The sequence below is a fragment of the Xenopus laevis genome, chromosome 1L, assembly GCF_017654675.1.
Source record: "Xenopus laevis strain J_2021 chromosome 1L, Xenopus_laevis_v10.1, whole genome shotgun sequence".
NCBI lineage: Eukaryota > Metazoa > Chordata > Amphibia > Anura > Pipidae > Xenopus > Xenopus laevis.
Window position 1 is genome coordinate 204,048,743 of NC_054371.1, and position 20,556 is coordinate 204,069,298.

General features: G+C 40.4%; 1 protein-coding gene across 2 annotated transcripts in view; it reads right to left on the reverse strand.

Annotated features, from left to right (window-relative positions):
- LOC108695735 (microtubule-associated serine/threonine-protein kinase 4-like) overlaps window positions 1-8,131 on the reverse strand; it is a 360,023-nt gene extending 351,892 nt beyond the window's left edge. The window contains exon 1 of one of the 2 annotated variants that reach the window (XM_041569085.1): window positions 7,468-8,131. In XM_041569085.1, coding sequence (XP_041425019.1) covers window positions 7,468-7,701 — 234 coding nt within the window. In that variant the 5' untranslated portion in view covers window positions 7,702-8,131. The remainder of the gene's footprint in view (window positions 1-7,467) is intronic. The other variant, XM_041569088.1, reaches the window with a different exon arrangement.
- Between the last annotated feature and the right edge of the window lie 12,425 nt (window positions 8,132-20,556).

The following is a 20,556-nucleotide window of genomic DNA, read 5'->3' on the forward strand; positions in this document are numbered from 1 at the left end:
TCAGCCGTGAAAATGTCTATACATATTGTCATTTGGGGGTCTCTGTGCGCCACATAGTTTGGTATATCTATGCACATTGGGCATCAAACTATTTAGTAGACCCCTATGTTTATATTTAGGATGCTTTATGCTGGTAATGATACATGGACAATACGTTGCTGGAAAGTTGAAGCTTTGAGGCAATTTTCAGATATTTCACCAAAACCGCCAAATTTGGCAAAGCCTTGCGACTCAGTAGTTTGGAGCAGAAAGGCATGGGTACCCATTTTAGATTCTGTAGAATGTGTACTTTCCAAAAATGTATGGGTTTGGGGGGTAAACATATATTTCTGTGTTTTTACCCCACAAAAATGCAGACAATGTGCTGATTTTTCATTAGCTGACGTTACCCACAGGACAATTTGTATGTGCTAACTTCATTTTGGGGCCTCTAAATGCCATATACTTTGGTAAACCTATGCACAGTGGGCACCAAACTGTTTGGAGGACCCCTGGCAATCACAATTTGGGTGCTTTTTTGTGATACGTAATGATACATGGGTGATATGATGCTGGATAGTTGAAGCATTGAGGCAGTTTTCAGATATTTCACCAAAACCGACAATTGTGGGAAAGCCTTGCGACTCAGTAGTTTGGAGCAGAAAGGCATGGGTACCCATTTTAGATTCGGTAGAATGTGTACTTTCCAAAACTATATGGGTTTTGGGGGGCAAACATATATTTCTGTGTTTTTACCCCGCAAAAATGCAGTCAATGTGTTGATTTTTCATTAGCTGAAGTTACCCACAGAACTGTTTGTATGCGCTAACTTCATTTTGGGGCCTCTAAATGCCAGATACTTTGGTAAACTTATGAACAATGGCCACCAAAATGTTCAGAGGAACCCTGGCAATCATATTTAGGGTGCTTTTTCTTAGTACGTAATGATACATGGGTGATATGGTGCTGGGAAGTTGAAGCTTTGAGGCAATTTTCAGATATTTCACCAAAACCGACAACTTTGGGAAAGCCTTGCGACTCAGTAGTTTGGAGCAGAAAGGCATGGGGACCCATTTTAGATTCGGTAGAATGTGTACTTTCCAAAAATATATGGGTTTTGGGGGTAAACATATATTTCTGTGTTTTTACCCCACAAAAATGCAGTCAATGTGTTGATTTTTCATTAGCTGAAGTTACCCACGGGACTGTTTGTATGCGCTAACTTCATTTTGGGGCCTCTAAATGCCAGATACTTTGGTAAACCTATGAACAATGGCCACCAAACTGTTTGGAGGAACCCTGGCAATCATATTTAGGGTGCTTTTTCTTGGTGCGTAACGATACATGGGTGATATGGTGCTGAGAAGTTGAAGCTTTGAGGCAATTTTCAGATATTTCACCAAAACCGACAATTGTGGGAAAGCCTTGCGACTCAGTAGTTTGGAGCAAAAAGGCATGGGTACCCATTTTAGATTCGGTAGAATGTGTACTTTCCAAAAATATATGGGCTTTGGGGGTAAACATATATTTCTGTGTTTTTACCCCACAAAAATGCAGTCAATGTGTTGATTTTTCATTAGCTGAAGTTACCCACGGGACTGTTTGTATGCGCTAACTTCATTTTGGGGCCTCTAAATGCCAGATACTTTGGTAAACCTATGAACAATGGCCACCAAACTGTTTGGAGGAACCCTGGCAATCATATTTAGGGTGCTTTTTCTTGGTGCGTAACGATACATGGGTGATATGGTGCTGAGAAGTTGAAGCTTTGAGGCAATTTTCAGATATTTCACCAAAACCGACAATTGTGGGAAAGCCTTGCGACTCAGTAGTTTGGAGCAGAAAGGCATGGGTACCCATTTTAGATTCGGTAGAATGTGTACTTTCCAAAAATATATGGGTTTTGGGGGTAAACATATATTTCTGTGTTTTTACCCCACAAAAATGCAGTCAATGTGTTGATTTTTCATTAGCTGAAGTTACCCACGGGACTGTTTGTATGCGCTAACTTCATTTTGGGGCCTCTAAATGCCAGATACTTTGGTAAACCTATGAACAATGGCCACCAAACTGTTTGGAGGAACCCTGGCAATCATATTTAGGGTGCTTTTTCTTGGTGTGTAACGATACATGGGTGATATGGTGCTGAGAAGTTGAAGGTTTGAGGCAATTTTCACATATTTCACCAAAACTGACAATTGTGGGAAAGCCTTGCGACTCAGTAGTTTGGAGCAGAAAGGCATGGGTACCCATTTTAGATTCAGTAGAATGTGTACTTTCCAAAAATATATGGGTTTTGGGGGTAAACATATATTTCTGTGTTTTTACCCCACAAAAATGCAGTCAATGTGTTTGATTTTTCATTAGCTGAAGTTACCCACGGGACTGTTTGTATGCGCTAACTTCATTTTGGGGCCTCTAAATGCCAGATACTTTGGTAAACCTATGAACAATGGCCACCAAAATGTTCAGAGGAACCCTGGCAATCATATTTAGGGTGCTTTTTCTTGGTGCGTAACGATACATGGGTGATATGGTGCTGAGAAGTTGAAGCTTTGAGGCAATTTTCAGATATTTCACCAAAACCGACAATTGTGGGAAAGCCTTGCGACTCAGTAGTTTGGAGCAAAAAGGCATGGGTACCCATTTTAGATTCGGTAGAATGTGTACTTTCCAAAAATATATGGGCTTTGGGGGTAAACATATATTTCTGTGTTTTTACCCCACAAAAATGCAGTCAATGTGTTGATTTTTCATTAGCTGAAGTTACCCACGGGACTGTTTGTATGCGCTAACTTCATTTTGGGGCCTCTAAATGCCAGATACTTTGGTAAACCTATGAACAATGGCCACCAAACTGTTTGGAGGAACCCTGGCAATCATATTTAGGGTGCTTTTTCTTGGTGCGTAACGATACATGGGTGATATGGTGCTGAGAAGTTGAAGCTTTGAGGCAATTTTCAGATATTTCACCAAAACCGACAATTGTGGGAAAGCCTTGCGACTCAGTAGTTTGGAGCAGAAAGGCATGGGTACCCATTTTAGATTCGGTAGAATGTGTACTTTCCAAAAATATATGGGTTTTGGGGGTAAACATATATTTCTGTGTTTTTACCCCACAAAAATGCAGTCAATGTGTTGATTTTTCATTAGCTGAAGTTACCCACGGGACTGTTTGTATGCGCTAACTTCATTTTGGGGCCTCTAAATGCCAGATACTTTGGTAAACCTATGAACAATGGCCACCAAACTGTTTGGAGGAACCCTGGCAATCATATTTAGGGTGCTTTTTCTTGGTGTGTAACGATACATGGGTGATATGGTGCTGAGAAGTTGAAGGTTTGAGGCAATTTTCACATATTTCACCAAAACTGACAATTGTGGGAAAGCCTTGCGACTCAGTAGTTTGGAGCAGAAAGGCATGGGTACCCATTTTAGATTCAGTAGAATGTGTACTTTCCAAAAATATATGGGTTTTGGGGGTAAACATATATTTCTGTGTTTTTACCCCACAAAAATGCAGTCAATGTGTTTGATTTTTCATTAGCTGAAGTTACCCACGGGACTGTTTGTATGCGCTAACTTCATTTTGGGGCCTCTAAATGCCAGATACTTTGGTAAACCTATGAACAATGGCCACCAAAATGTTCAGAGGAACCCTGGCAATCATATTTAGGGTGCTTTTTCTTAGTACATAATGATACATGGGTGATATGGTGCTGGGAAGTTGAAGGTTTGAGGCAATTTTCACATATTTCACCAAAACCGACAATTTTGGGAAAGCCTTGCGACTCAGTAGTTTGGAGCAGAAAGGCATGGGTACCCATTTTAGATTCTGTAGAATGTGTACTTTCCAAAAATATATGGGTTTGGGGGGTAAACATATATTTCTGTGTTTTTACCCCACAAAAAATGCAGTCAATGTGTTGATTTCTCAGTAGCTGAAGTAAAGTCCTGATCAATTTGGATGTGCTAACTTCATATTGGTGTCTCTAAATGCCAGATACTTTGGTAAACCTATGCATAATGGGTATCAAACTGTTCAGTGGACCCCTGACAATCATATTTCAGGTGCTTTTTCTTGGTACCTAATATAGTTTGGGATATGCGGAGCAGCAAAATAAAACCTTTGCAATGATTTTTCAGAATTTTGAATTTTTTTTTGAAAAACCGCTATGTTCAGACAAGCTTTTATGTTTGGTAGTTGGGATTAGAGAGACATAGTTACCCATTTTGTAATCGGCAGAATGTGTACTTTTCAAAAATGCATGGTTTTCTGGGGTAAACCTACGGTTTCAGGAGTTTTTGCCTTGGAATCTAAAGCATGCCGTTTTCTGCCTTAGTGCTTTCAAAATTCGGCAATATACTGCCGGGAGTTTTTGAGGTACAGAAGTCTTAAATCTCCCTAAAACTATACATATCTGGTATTGGCACGTTCGAGAGACATAAGGCTTTCCAAATCAGTTGGATTTTCATCCGTAAAATGAAATATTTTTCTGGTATAAATTGATATACGATGAAAAATGGTAATTTTTCATTTTTTTTTGGTATTTAGCACTATAAATTTTTTTGCACAGGTGGAAATACATGAAAACTCAGGCAGATTTAGAAAGCTCAGTTTCTACCGAAAAAAACAATGTATAGTTTTCCTAGGTAAACTATAGGTTTCCCCTCAGAAAATGCCCCTAAAGTGAGAGAGCACAAAATGTTTCAAAAACGGCTGGCATTTCGCGTAACCAAAATGTGAAATTCTGCTGGCACTTAAAGGGTTAAACACTGATTTTCAAAAATAACCCCATAAGCAAGCAACATGACAGCTCCCAGTCATATGCAGTCCATCTTTTTCACACAATTACATAGTTAACAAAATTATATTGGTAACAGATTTAAAAGAAATGGAAGCTATTCCCAGATTTATATTGGGCTGGAAGCTGACACTTTCCCTTCTGCAGGAGGTGGATAGAGGGCACCTACGAGGGCTGATCGTTGCTTTTACCTGCTAGTGAAATGACAGAAATATCTGATTACCTGTATTATGAGCCTGTACAGGTATGGAATCAGTTATCCAGAAACCGGCTATCCAGAAAGCTACAAATTACAGAATGCCCATCTCCCATAGACTCCATTTTATCCAATAATCACATTTTTTTAAAAATAAATTTCCTTTTCCAATGAAATAATAAAATAGTAGAGGTATGGGACCTGTTATCCAGAATGCTCGGGACCTGGGGTTTTCCGTATAATGGATCTTTCCATAATTTGGGTATTTAGTAAATCATGTAAAATTAAATAAACCCAATAGGCTGGTTCTGCTCCCGATAAGGATTAATTATATCTTACTCGGGATCAAGCACAAGACACTGTTTTATTATTACAATATTATTATTAGAAAAAGGAAATCATTTTTGAAAATTTGGATTATTTGGATAAAATGGAGTCTATGGGAGACGGCCTTTCCGTAATTCGCAGCTTCCTGGATAACGGGTTTCTGAGTAACAAAATCTATATCCGCGCCATGTACTTGATCCCAACTAAGATGTAATTAATTTTAATATAACTATTTTAATTATAATTGACTTTATTGGAAGCAAAACCAGCCTACTGGGTTTATTTAACGTGTAAAGTATTTTTAGTAGGTATGAACATTAAAATTACGGAAAGATCAGTTATCCAGAAAGCCCCAGGTCCTGAGCACTCTGGATAACCGGTCCCATACCTGTAATTTTTATTTTGTTGGTGGCCGGGGGTTAAGGAGTGAGAGTGTCACCGACACTAACTTGCCCCACAGGAGGCTATAAATCACAGGCTGGGCACCTCTCAATGGCAATTAATCATTCTAGGCACTCAACTCATCTGCTGCTAGCCGTAAAGGGGAAGTTTCCTTAAATATTAACTTTTATTATGTTTCAGACAGGGGTAATATAAAAAATTTAATATTAGGCCTTTATATTTCAAACCACCTGGCCATGTAACAGGGTTGTAAGCAATTTGCCTACACACACAAACCAATAATAGTGACAAGCAGACCTAGAAATAAGAAGACATGGAACCTACAAGAGATGGATAAACCCTGATGCACCCTCGTTAACTGATGGGCCTTCCTTTATGCAGCACTCTAGCATCTAGTCCTAAGCGAATATCCCATCGGTGTGAATTGGTGTCACGCAAATGGAATTCAAGATAATAACGTGTCACGTCTTCTTCAAATTGCCCTGTTTTAAGAGAGGAAAAAAAATTGCTCCCACTGTCTCTCAGGGGGGTCCAGTTTAAATACATCAGTTGTACATATGTGAACCCTTATCCACCTAAGAACTGGCTTGTTATCATGCAGTGGTGTAATTAGGTTACTGGGCCCCACAGCAAATCAATTTTAGGGCCCCCAAGCTTGTCCTTTTTTACAAATATATGTGAAATATCTCATTAATTACGGCCTCATGGGGCCCCCTGTACCCCTGGGACCCCCTGCAGTCTGCTTCCTCCGTAGTTACGCCCCTGTTATCATGCATATAAACATGAATGTTATGACTAGCGCTCTGAGCCTTAATGATATATTTATTTGCAGCATTTGATATGAAAGGCAGCTGCTTGATGTTGGTATAAGAGAGCACAGGCTGGAAAGGGCTGCCGCACACACACATGGGAGAGAGCTGGAATGTGCACAGCACTGCACGCCTCAGCATTCTGCATCCTCATTTAGGATTCCACAACACACAAGCTGGAGATCTCCTTGCATGAAACGAGCAATTAGAGCTGGCGTGGAGATTAGACGAGGAATATTGAATAACCGTGATCAGCAGCAGCCCCAAGTACAGCCCTGCCATTTGCACCCAGCGGGAGCTGCCACACTCAACACCATAAAGTTTACAGCTACATACGAGTAGATACGCTCACAACCAGTCAGTCGCCTAATATGCAGCTATTGCTGAACTATAGATCCCAGCATCCCCTGAACTACAGATCCCAGGATCTCCCACTTCCTACAGATCCCAGGAGTTCAGCAAAAGACAGAAGGAAGGGGGACACCAGGCCGCAGATACTGATCAAGTGGCCCAGATATTTATTATAGGAAGGTGGTGCCACCATATTTGTTAAATAAGTGGAGTTCATGAGGGTCAAACCTGCAACTCCAGTGGCTACCTGACTACAATTCCCAGCATCCTCCTGACATTCTTCAGCTGTCAATGGGATACTCAGCCTTGCAGCTCAAAAATGCATTTGCACAATTCTAGTAGATTATGGGGGCCTAGGGCAAAATTCCTCCATAAACCAGACATTGGAGAGAGAAATATTAACAACAGACTCAAAAGTGCATCCAAAAAAAATCAACCAATAGGCAATTAGCTGAGTTGGACAAGTAAGACTGATGATAGCGCATAAGTGGTTGCTGTGGTTACTGCACTTGTGCACTTTTGCAGCCACAGAACTAAATGAAGCCCGAGCAGAAAGGCAATAGAGAACATATGAAATGATTACTTGGACTTGTCTCACCTCTTCCTCCTCCTCCTCCCCTACCCCAGAATGAGCTCGTCCTTCTTGCCCCCTTCTCCTCTGTGCATTCCGCTGCCCCTCTGATTCACAGTCAGTGCTGCTCCCCCCGGACTGCGCCTGCTTCATGTCCCCTTCTGACAAGGTCTGGGAGCCCGAGGAGGAAAGTGAAGAGGAAGACGATCGATCGCTTCCATCCGCTGCCGCACCTTCGCGCTCTAAAACTTTCTTCTCCATTTCCAGCGCCGCTTAGAACCACTCTCCGTGTACGAGTCTGACAGCACCTTAACCCCCCCGCAGCAGCAACTTGGTGCCTCCTAGCCCCGTTTACTGTCATGGGTTATAAACTTGGTTTGTGCTCGCGGTGGGGGTGTTTGGTCATTAAAAAGGTTCGCCTGGATCTTTTGGAAATAGCGTAGATGGGGGAAAGTGTCTGTGGAGAAAGTCCGGGGCTTCACACATCACGCCAGGAGAGAGGCGCTTCCTCCAGCATAAGCCTTTAGATGCGCAGAGCCACCACCTTATTGCCTCAGGAATGGCAGCGCTGAACGCCGAATCCTTCCTAAGCGTGCAACAGCCTCTCGACTCTGACAGGCAGCGCAAGCAGCCAATGGAAGAAGAGCGTGGGCGGTGCCTACTTAAGCACCAAACTGCAGGTAAAGGAGTGGAGCTGTCACAGTGAGCATGGACAGTCTTAAAGGGCTCCTCCACCATAAAAACATTTTCTGCACAATGGGGCATCCTAAGCAACTTTCCAACACACATATATCACGCATTTTCAATAGTTTTACAGTTGATTACTGTTGCATTCAGTGTTGGTTGGTTCTTTTTGTTGTTTTCTGGCTTCTCCAACTTCTAAAACCATGTATATTATTTTAGGAGTCAGAACCAGTGGTGTCCAAGACCTTAAGCGAGGTATTACATTAGCACCTTACTAGACCTGGCATAAAAATGTTTCTTTTAATTTTAAAGGTATTAACTCATTTGTTCTTTTAATAATAGTAATGTACTTAGTAATACCACTTTATTTAAAGGTCAACTTCCCCTTTACGCCTCCCCTGGGTATTTCCTTAACAAAAGGCATCTCCTCCTAATCTTCATTAGTACGGTATCCATGATAAGGGGTATTGATCCTCTACATGGGATTGGTTATTTTCTCTGGCCTTCATCTGTTCTAGCTCATCTAACTCATACTATCCATGGTGTTGTAGGAAGTATACTCTAGCTCTAAGGGTGGCCAGACACAGGTTCTCAAGCTGGCCATAGACGCACAGATCCTATTGTACGAATCAATGATTCGTACGATTTTCGGATCGTGTGTGGAGAGTGCCGACATGTTTCGTCCGACAGAGATCGGTCCTTTGGTCGATCGGACAGGTTTGATTTTGACCCGATCGATCCTGCCAGAGCCCATTGCGCATCGTAATCTGATTGTTCAGATTACCCCTGATATAGCCATGCTCGTTAATGGCATATCGGGGAAAGATCCGCTCTTTGGTGATGTCGCCAAACGAGCGGATCTTTGCGTCTATGGCCACCTTTAGATTAAGGTAATCTGACCAATCATCCTATGGCCAAACAGATATTGCCTGTTTTGGTTATTCTCATGGATAGTGAGTGGTCTCATTCAGCCAATTAATGAAACAAGCAGATCTGAGAAGAAGCCCAGGTCTCTTCCTTTTCTGATAATGTTAAAGGCGTCGGCAGATGGAAGGCCTCTTTAGAACAGATTTTCTCTGGATCGACCACCTGGGATCCAATAAGACTGCAGGATGAGCATATGTAGAAGCCTCCTCCCAAGGGACCCATGCATATACTAATGGTCGTAACGGACAAAATCGGTCAAACTGTCCAGTCACATCATTGCATTTATGATCACCGTAAGGGTAAGAATTTAATGCCCAAGGCATTTTACCCAGGTGACCCATCTGCTCAACATATAATGCTCTATTCTGATCTAAATGCAGGTGCACTAACCTTTCCTCAGTAGCAAAATTCTAATCAAAAACACCTTCTACGTCAAGTAACCAAAATCCAAGCTCATAGAAAGTATCTGCAGCTTAGTGGGTGGGTGGCACAATGTCCATAGCTCTCCTTTAATTTCCACAGTCAATTTTTTATATCACCAGTGGGGCATTCTTTCCAAGAATTACATTCTTGACCTATAATGTGAACACACCCTTCCAATTAATGGCGTATTGGTTGCATGGTTCCTGACGACTCTTCACTTTAGACTTATGACTATAATCCCTTATAGGTATTTGCAACTGGGCTGGTCCCTGTTTTGTACAACTTCTTCAAAAATCCTTCTCCTCATCCTTTGTAAGTATTAGTTTTTGTAACTGGATAGAGATTTCTTCCTTGGATGCAAATCTGTAGGACGCAGTGATCAGTGGCATAACTAGATATTACTGTGCCCACAGTTATACTGTGTCTGTATACTATACTATACTGTTATAATCTCTTCAAGCGAACAGATTGATTTTGTTGTAATTAGTGCACTAGTACTATCTGTGTCAATTTAGACTACAGCATTTAACAACAGATTATTTTAGGTACGTGTTGCAGAACAATTCACCTTACTAAAGGTATTCTTTCATTAAAAATTAATGTATATATACTGTATAAAAACTGTTGTCAAAAGGGTATTAATGACTTTGACGTAGTTGGCCATCTTAAATATATTGCAATATATGAACAAACAGTCCCTGTCTTGTTTAAAGGGTAAGGCATTTTTAGTAGCCTCGATTGATTGACTGATTGATTGATTGATTGTCAGGGTATTTATGTTATTGCATTACTGTTATAAATTCCTTTAATTTTCAAGACTTAACTTCATTTTGTACCGCACACACAGTGGTGTAACTATAAAGGAAGCAGACCTTGCAGTCCCTGGGGGCCCTGGGAACAGGAGGTGTCTGCTTCCTCTATAGCTGGAAATTATTCCCCCCCCCGGTCTCCTACCTGGGAAGTGGGACGGTAGTCATATGTGGCCTGAGACACTAAGTAGTGGGCGGGAGGCAGGGAGTGGGCGGGCAGGAGGTGTGGAGTGGGTGAGAGGCAGGGAGTGGGCGGGCAGGAGGTGGGCGGGTGGGAGGCCGGGAGTGGGCAGGCAGGAGCCTGGTAGGTGTAGCTTTGTGATAAGCACCTTCAAAGATTTTATTGCCGGTTGTCCAGCCCACACTTGTTACACCACTGCTCACAAAGTGCATACTTTTTGCTTAACAAAACAGACAAAAATCCTGCAACCTTTCAGGTAGTATAATCCAACCTTGTATACCTTACCTATTTCTGCTGTTTTTAATATAGAAATATAAATGTGATTTTTGAGAAATGGATTTAGACAGAATGCGTCATTTTCACTTTCAATTTGCAATGACTTTTTAGACTCCCATTCTCTACTGTCTTTGCGCTATAAATGTTAATTTCACCTGTTTGATATACTAAAACTTGATGATATTTGGCGATTGATCCCTTATAGTTTGATATTACACTATTATATCCCAGTACCATTTGTCCAGCTGAATGGTATAATTCCATCATATTGCTTAAAGTACAAGCAGATTTTGGTTTTACCTGTTTGATCTAACTTGCAGTCCAGACTAGTATAATGTCAACAAGTAAACCTTGGCGATTGATGCTTTATAGTTTCATTTATTACACATCCTTGTACTATTTGTCCAGCTGAAGGTGGAATTCCAACATATTACTGAAGGTGCAAGCAGACTTTGGTTTCACTTGTTTGATCAGACCTGCAAGTGTAATATCCCCAACTGAAATTAAGTGACTGATCCCATATAGTTTGATATATATACCTGAACACCATGCATTGGATTGCACAATCACTGATAGCCAATGGGTGCTGTGTTAATTTTTAACAGAAAAAACTTACAATACATACTGTACACACAAACAATAAATGAGTCCAAGAGGGCTAATTTCCCTTTAAGTGCCTTTCTCAAATAAATACATTTCCCACAGTCCATTCAGCTTGTGATTGTGAAAACCACTTGAAGATTATTGTGCAATGCCCTAATATTTGGTGATCAAACAAAAATTAAAACTTTCCCATTTATGCAGTACATGAGATAGTAGGGTACCTGGAATACAAATAATGTAAAGCTGATACCTCTATTGGCTAACTGAATAAATACCTAAAGTTTCAGGAGGCCATGGCATTCTCATATGCTTTTCATAGTAAGAGTTTAGCCTTTCTGTTATGCCCTACATCATTTTAACATAGAGAGTTTTAGTCTAGGACTGATGGGAGATGAGAAACTTGCTTAAAGTATATGGTAGGCTCTCCAAAGCATGCAGTAATTGCTAATAGCAAAAAAGTAATAGCAAGGTGCTTGCTAGGCACTTGGTTAAACTTTGGTGACCCTGGCCTTAGGCTTTCCATTTCATCAGTGTATAATCAGGTACACAAAAATAATTTGAAAAACACAAATAATAAAAACTCGAGGTAACTACTAATATCCTCATATTTTACATCTATTTATGAAAATATAGTTTGCAAAATGCCCTTGCGTATAATACAGTATATATAGGTGTACATTTTCTGTTTGCTTTATTTCCCCAGGTTTCTATGAATGTGTTGCTTTTGATTGCCATAACTTGGGGAGGTAATCAAAACGCTGCTACCTGCCACAGATTGCACTTGAATTAATAAAGGAGAAGAGAAAATGGCAGAAGCACTTTAGAGGAAATAATAAAAGGAGGAGAAACGGGCACAAAAAAGTGAAAGAAGGCTATTAAAGGAATCAGAGGGAAGAAGGGTGGAAGAACTGAAAAAAATTAAGAGAATTAAGAAGGGACACACTGAGCATGGAATTAGATGAGATAACAGGGACGTGGGAGGTAGCACATATGCAGTATATGTAACTCCGGTGTTCGACCATGATGCTTATTAATGTAACCCTTTCGACACCCCTTTGTCGGTGTTACACTCCACGTGTGGTGCTTACCTGATGGCACGGGACAAACCTGAGCCACTCCGCAGTGGAATGGGGAGAGACTGGGTACCTGGTAATTACTAGCGCAGTGCCTCGACCTATTGGGATCCGGGAATGCACCTACGGGTGGCCCCACTAGGAATACAGTACTAACACACACAGTATTAGTTAAACTGAATAACGGTTTATATAAAATAACTGGCCAACTAGTACATGCAGCACTCCTAACCGGTGGCAATAGGGCCTCACTAACTAACTTTTAACAGCTTATATAAAATAACTGAAAATAAAAACAGTATGCGCTTCCTATATTAAATAAACTCCCACCAACAAAGTGCTTTTCCTCACAGCAGATCGATTTCTTTTTTGAAATAAAATAACTGGCCAACTAGTAAAAGCAGCACTCCTAACTGGTGGCAATAGGGCGTCACTAACTAACTTGCTAGCACCAAGCTGGCTACCTAACTTAGAAAAGGCAAAATCCTTTAAGAAACAGTCTCTTTATTCTTCAGCACCTCTTTTGTGTACTGTCCCTTTAACCAGGATACTCACAAATCCTCTTTGGAGACTTTAGAGCTCTCTTCAGGCAAATCCGGCACATTCAGGCATACAATGCAGCAATTACCAGCCCCTTTGGATGCTCAGATAGGAATCTCCTGCTGTTTGTTCCTCCAGTCTGGATTCCTTTCACACTCTCTGGGGTAAAGAGTGAAGTTCCGCCACTAGAGTGAAATTCCGCAGCTCTCAATTCATTTCTATGGGATATTGAAAGGCATATTTATCAGAAGGTGAAAGTGAAAGTTCACCCTTTGATAAATACGCCTATAAAAATCCCATAGAAATGAATGGAGAGTGGTGGAATTTCACTCTAGTGGCGGAACGTCACTATTAACTTCACTCTTTGATAAATATACCCCTCTGTCTCTCCAGGAACAGTATGTGGCTTCCCTGTGCCAGCCGATCCAAATGAATACTTTTGGTGACCAGCAGCTCTCTTCCTTCCTTCTCTGTCCACCATGTGGCTCTCTATGCCAGGCTATCTTCTTTTGCCAGTATCTGTGACTTCCTTTTCCTGCCAGCCACCCACTAGCTGCTTTGTCACTTCCTGTTGCACTGAGATCACTGAATAGCTGGTTGCTATGTAACAGCTTACAGCTTCTGCCCTTACAGGGATAAGTGCAATGATTTTGCACTGATTCCATTTATTGACAAAATTCCGTTATGAAATGGTTGCATATTGAAATTACAGTTTAACAGAACTTGTGTTTCTGCACATTGCAGAGGGGGTTAAAATAAAATGCCTTATTTTGGGGTATCAAATCTGTTGTTATGTGTGTTGCTTACAGGATAAACCCCCCAAGCCAGATATTTGTAAAAGCAGAGATGTCAGCCTTGTGGCCCTCCTACTGTTCTGAACTCCATCTAACAGCATCTTAAACTGTCTTTGGGAGATGAATTTTAGAGCTGCTGGGGGCTTTGAATCTGAAACTCCTGAATCAAAGATTTCTGTGCTGTAACCAGGCTATTCGTTTCTGACTTACTTTTCAGTAATATTAATTTTACATGGCTGCGCTGGCAATAGATCAGTCAAAATGTATTTTTTATAAGTGTTCTACATTATGCAGAAGAACTGGATAGTTGCCCTGGGAGGAATGCCACCCAGTCAGCATTTCATACCAGCTGCCAACACTAGGCTTTTATATGTTATATTTATGTTTTCAATGCTTTGCCTTTAGGTCACAGATTCATTCAAAAAATTTAACAGCAAGCTAAAACGTTGCGGGATTTGGGTTTTTGATTTTTTTTTTAAAACCAAGGTTTTTCATCTTTACAGTTACAACAACGGCAATAATATCTCAGGCTAGTATGCACTCAGTGTCGGACTGGCTCACTGGGATACCAGGAAAACTCCCGGTGGGCCAAAGTGTCAGTGGGCCCTCATGCTGCTAAACTTTTGGACTATTTCATGGTCTTTCCCTATTATATGAGAACAAAGTGGCTAAATAGATGGAATAATAGATTACAGTATGTAAAGAAAACAAAAGAATATTAGTACTGAGAGTGGGCCCCTGGTTTAAGGTTTTATGGTGGGCCCCTGGTCAAAGGTTTTTGGGTGGGCCCCTGGTGTCCCAGTCCGACACTGTATGCACTAGATCTCAAAGTTACTAAAGGAAACACTCTCATTAAAGGAGTAGAGAAGGCTTAATCAGTGGGAATGGCACCTTCCCAGTGATTAAAATTACTTGGAGTACTGTTGTGGAGAGCACTGCCATCTTGCTTCTAGTCTCTGCAATCCTTGCTGTAGAGTCCTGCATCAGGTTGGGTACCCGAGGGTTACCCGGGTCTGGTTGCAAGTCTTGTCTTTCTACTTTAAGAAGTAATTAATCAAATAAAATTAGCAATTAACTTTGATCAGCCTCCTGCAAGTAGAATAATAAATATCTTATTGGTTGCTAGTGGTCAATGCACTGAGGCAATTTAGTCACATTATAGTAAATGAATGAGGTTGCATTTGGCAGGAGCTACAATAACAAAGACTGGCCTGCTAGCTGGAGTTTCTTAAGGAACTATGATCGAGTGTTGGAAGGGGGAAAGATATAAATCTCTGAAGGCAACTGTGAATAAAAATGCCTACTCTGTTGTCCTCAGGTGCATGTAGTGGTCCAACATGCAAAAAAAGAGCTACTGTAAATCCACTGACTGCAAATTCCAGTCTAAGCAGTGTCAGACTGGCCCACTGGGATACAGAGGGAAACTCCTAGTGGGCCAAGGTGTCAGTGGGCCCTCTTGCTTTCAACCATTTGCCAAATTTTATGGTTATTCACTATTTCTTTATGCGAAAAAAGAGACTTAATATTGGAAGAACAGAGTATAGTAAATAAATATAAAAGACTAGGAGAATAAAGAAGTTGAGTGAGGAGAGGAGGAATAATAGTTTGCAAAGTGGGCCCTCAGCCTAAGGTTTTTTGGTGGGCCCCTTGCATCCCAGTCCAACACTGAGTCTAAGCCAGTGGTTATCAGACTGTTTCCATTCAAGCCCCAATGAAGGACCAACCTTTGGGTCCTTTTGAAAAGGTACAAACATAAAAATACTGTATTATTAGTGTATCAGTCATACAGCCATTATATGGCTGTATGACTGAGTATCTGGAGTATCTATAAAAGCAAAATCATGATCATCCTAAGTGACACTGGGCTTTTAGTTGTATCTATGTGCCAAAAATTGCTGTCGAATCACATATGTTGCCAACTGAATAAAGGTAGCGGACCTATGAAGTCAGGGAGTGGGCCAATGATGTTTGGGGATGGGCTGGGGACATTTAGGGGCAGGCCACACAATTCTTTGGGATGTGTCGAGTTTTTTTACAGGTGTAAACCAAGCAGGCAGTTAGCATTGGTCAGCTCTGATGAAGTGCCGGTAGTCATGGGCACAAAACGCGTAGGCTGAATTGCAAGGTCACTTGCCACCTTTTGTCACATTATTTGCTACAATAAAGCCACATTTTGATGAAGAATACACGCCTCTTCTATCCAACTGAGCGCCCATGGTGGTGAACTCATCCTTTGTTGAGTTAGCATTGCCACCTGCCATCTTTTTGACAGGCTTTCCGGGTTAAACTCGTTGGTGATCCTAACCTATCATCTAGCAGTGTATTAAGGAGGTGTGCTTTTTGTTTCCCTTTTCCTTTTTAGCTTTTCTGCTTTTTATTTCTCTTTCCTCAGCTAACTTTGCATTACTCTTTAAAGTGGACCTGTCACCCAGACATAAAAATCTGTATAATAAAAGTCCTTTTCAGATTAAGCAAGAAATCCAAATTCTTTTTTTTATTTAACCATTCGTAGCTGTTGTAAACACATTTAAAACTCTCAGCTTCAATCAAATACTGCCTGCCCCTCCTCTATGGCTTATACATAGAGGCAGGGCAGGCAATTACTTTCACTTTCCATTCAGCACTTCCTAGATGTCACTGCTCTCCCCACATTCCCTCTGTTCTCTTCACCATTTAATTGTGTAGCCAGCGCATGGGGATGGACATCAGGTCCCCCATTCTGGTGCACAAACAAGATTTTGAGATGATGCAAGGCTTGTCTTAAAGGGGTGGTTCATCTTTAAGTGAACTTTTAGTATATTATAGAATGCACTAGTTTAGCTTTTTTAGCTGAAGGGGAGGCATTTATCTCCAGGATAGACTTGTCACCTTGTGGAATCACGCTCTGAGCTCAGAGACTCTTGCTGTGTTACTGATGACTTCAGAGAGCTGTAAATTCCATGGCAGAACTTGGATTCCGTTATGCTTACAAACAATTTCATGCTGGGTCTGACTTTAACAACTTCCCATTGGTTCTGTTATCTTAAATATTTCTCAAAATCTATGAAACAGTAATTTGAAGTTAATTTCAGAGGCTTCCATGAATTCGCATTTACCAAAAAAAGAAGTTGGCATTCAAAAAATTACTTGTGTTACCCAAAAGTATATTAAATACAAAAATCTTTATTACATACATACAACATATCAAGCCCCTTATATTTTTCATTCTCCAAAAACACTTAGCCATAGGATATGTATACTTTTGGGTGACCCACGGGATTTTTTGATTCTCTACTCCTTTTTTTATTTGTATGATGTTTTACTCCCTTTGCTGAGGGTTTGGGGTTGGTGCCCCTGGATCATGGTTTACTTTTTGGTGAATAATATTGTTTTAAACCAATTTATTGTGAGTTATGTATTATGGGTATGAGACCTGTTATCCAAAATGCTACGGCCCAGGGGTTTTCTGAATAAAGGGTCTCAGATCACCATACCTTAAGTCTGTTAAAAATTATTTAAACATAAAATTAACCCAATAGTATTGTTTACCCACCAACAAGGTTTAATTAAATCTTATTTGAGATCAAGTACAAGGGCCTGTGCTATTATTACATAGAAAAAGGAAACATGTTTTAAAGAGGTTGTTCATCAAGTTAACTTTTAGTATGTTATAGAATGGCTAATTCTAAGCAACGTTTCAATTGGCCTTCAGTTTTTTTACTGACTTTTTCCAGCTTTCAAATGGGGGTCACTGACCTCATCTAAAAACAAATGCTCTGTAAGGCTACATTTTAATTTTTATTGCTACTGTTTATTACTCCTCTTTCTATGCAGGCCCTCTCCTATTCATAATCCAGGCTCTCATTCAAATCAATGCATGGTCTCTAGGGTAGTTTGGATCCTAGCAACCAGATTGCTGAAATTGCAAACTGCTAAATAAGCAAAAGCTAAATAACTCAAAAACCATAATTAATAAAAAATTAAAACCAATTGCAATTTGTCTCTGAATATCACTCTCTACATCATACTAAAAGTTAACTCAAAAGCGATCAACTCCTTTAAAAAGGATTAAAATTGAGTCTATGACCTTTGCATAATTTGGAGCTTTCTGGATAATGGATTCTATACTTGTACTATATTTGGATTTGAACAAAACGAACCCTCCCAGAAAGCTAGGTCACCAGCCTTAAGCTGGCCATAGATTTTTAAAAGATCAGATCCTGATCGTGAGACCACGATCTTCTCAGAACGATCGTACGATCGTATGAATATACCATCAACTAAAAAGACCAATTTGGCAGGAAAACAAAGGGGAGCTGCCTGCTTGGCCCTGCAAACATACATACATACATTGCACTGTGACCGACAAAGATTTTTTGACCTGGCCGATCAATTTTCTGACAGATGTTGGCCGAAAAATCGTAAGATGTACGATCGTTCGAATCCCACTAACCGCACGATAATTTCGAAGGATTGGTCGGGCTTCCCTAAAATCGGTCGTTCTGCAAGAAGAATCATCACGTCTATGGGGACCTTAACATACAAACAAGGAGCAAGGATGCATGCAATGTCCTGGGATTTGTACTCAGAAAAACAACAAACAGCTCAAAGAAAGTGATCTCTAAATTAATCTGGCTGCTGAAACACAGAAAAACAGGAAATTTGTGTTTTTATTTTCCCTATAAAAAATAAACACAAATAGTGTTTATTCATGCTCTGACTGGAGATCCTTGGGCATTTTCTCCAAATACTTTCCAAATGCATTTAACAGAGTTTTTGCTTATTGGCTCTCGTGGGAAGGCTTCTTCCAGCAACTCAACCCTGTATCTGGGATTAGAACTTTAAATTTGAGTACACTGTGAAGACTGAGATTCTTGTGTGTTGTGAGATGCCTTTTATTTTAAATAAACATTCACATGCAACACTAGCAAGCACCCTGCAGACGCAGTAGGCTGGGGGATAATTCATGCTTGTTTTACTTGTGGCTTGGAGTGAATCTGGCAGATCATTCTGCTAACCCTTTTGAAATTTACATTCACACCTTCCCTTCCTTACTTCTTCTTACATCACTTCCATGTTTACTGCAGAAAAGTGGTTTATGCATGAGGCTGTGGATAAAACTGTGTAGAACAGTTAAAAGCATGAGAAGGACAGCGGAAGATCAACTAAATTTAAATGGGTGGTTCACCTTTAACTTAAATTTTGGTATGTTATAGAATGGCAAACTTTAAGCAACTTTTCAATAGGACTTATTTTTTCTGACTGTTTCCAGCTTTCAAATGGGCGTCACTGACCCCATCTAAAAAACAAATGCTCTATAAGTCTACAAATGTATTGTTATTGCTACTTTTTTTACTCCACTTTCAATTCAGGCCTCTCCTATTCATATTCCAGTCTCTTATTCAAATCATTATATGGTTGTTAGGATAATTTGGACCCTAGGAACTAGTTTGCTGAAATTGCAAACGGGAGAGCTGCTGAATAAAAAATTAAATAACTCAAAAATTTAAAATAATAAAAAATGAAAACCAATTGCACATTGTCTCAGAATATCACTCTCTATCTCATACTAAAAGTTCATTTAAAGGGGAACACCCCGTTTAAACATACACAAGTCTTGAGGGATGCTCCCTACCAAATAAGAAAGCCCTTTATGCTTCAAGAAAATACCCACCAAGATGTACAGTGCAGTTAAACCCTGAAAGTAATATTTCTCTAGCGATAAGTCCGTAGGGGCAAATTTACTAAAGGTCGAAGTGGCTAACGCTAGCGAAAATTTACTAACGGCCCCTGGCATAAATTCGCTAGTGAAGTAGACATACTCTACCGCTACTTCACACCCCGTTACCCCTTGCGCCAGACTTGACTTTTGCCAGCTTGACCAGGCTAAGCGCAATAGAGTAGATAGGATTTTCTTCAAAAATAGTTGAAGTAGTTGCAAAAATAGTTGAAGTAGTTGCTGCAGCATACACGTCCATTGTACTTTAACTGCACTCCATATGCTAATTAGGCATCGCTAGCGCAAGTTCGCAATGTATGGTAACCTGTGTGCAACTTCGGATCTTCGTGAATTGTGAAGCCGTCCCTAGTGCATTTTCGGCGCATAGTGTTGCTATGCTATTTACAACAGGATTATACTTCAGGTAATCCTATTTCTGTCCAGCCACCCTCCTTTTCTAATTATCAGGGAGGTTTACAAATGTATGCCCACCTTAACATGCGTAATAGGTATGTTAAGGTAGGTTGATTGAAGATCAGAAATATGGAGGGCAGAATGCATAGTGCAGCCATGTAAACATAGGGAAAAATATTTGAATCAGCTTTGTGTTTCTTTAATGTAAGCCAAGCTATTAATATATTATCTATTAAGCAGCCTTATCATATACACACTCATAATATTGTTTTTACTACATGCTCCCTTATGAATCAACATTGTTAGGGATATAAACCCCTGTTTTTCTTTAATTTGCAAATAATCGAATGACTTGTATGAACTGCTGAAATTCATAAATTAAGTCTGCTCCAGCTGGCAGAATCACTGGGATCATAGATGTTCATTTCCTTTTCAGCAGATTCACAAATTATAATAAATGCCTGTCAGTTTGTTCATCCCTTGAGCTTGCTGAAATGTAATCGTGATTCAGTCTCTGGCTACTAGGAGGTGACAATCTGTGTGTAACGATCTCGTTATCAGGAACCTTGTTCAGTGATAGTACATTTGGACGCACAGGTTAACCCTGTGGTTTCTGGTGTACACCAACGTTCTTTTAGGGTCCCGGCTTTCTGCTGCAAAAGCCAAGAAGGAAGTGCGAAACAAGTCCGTAAAC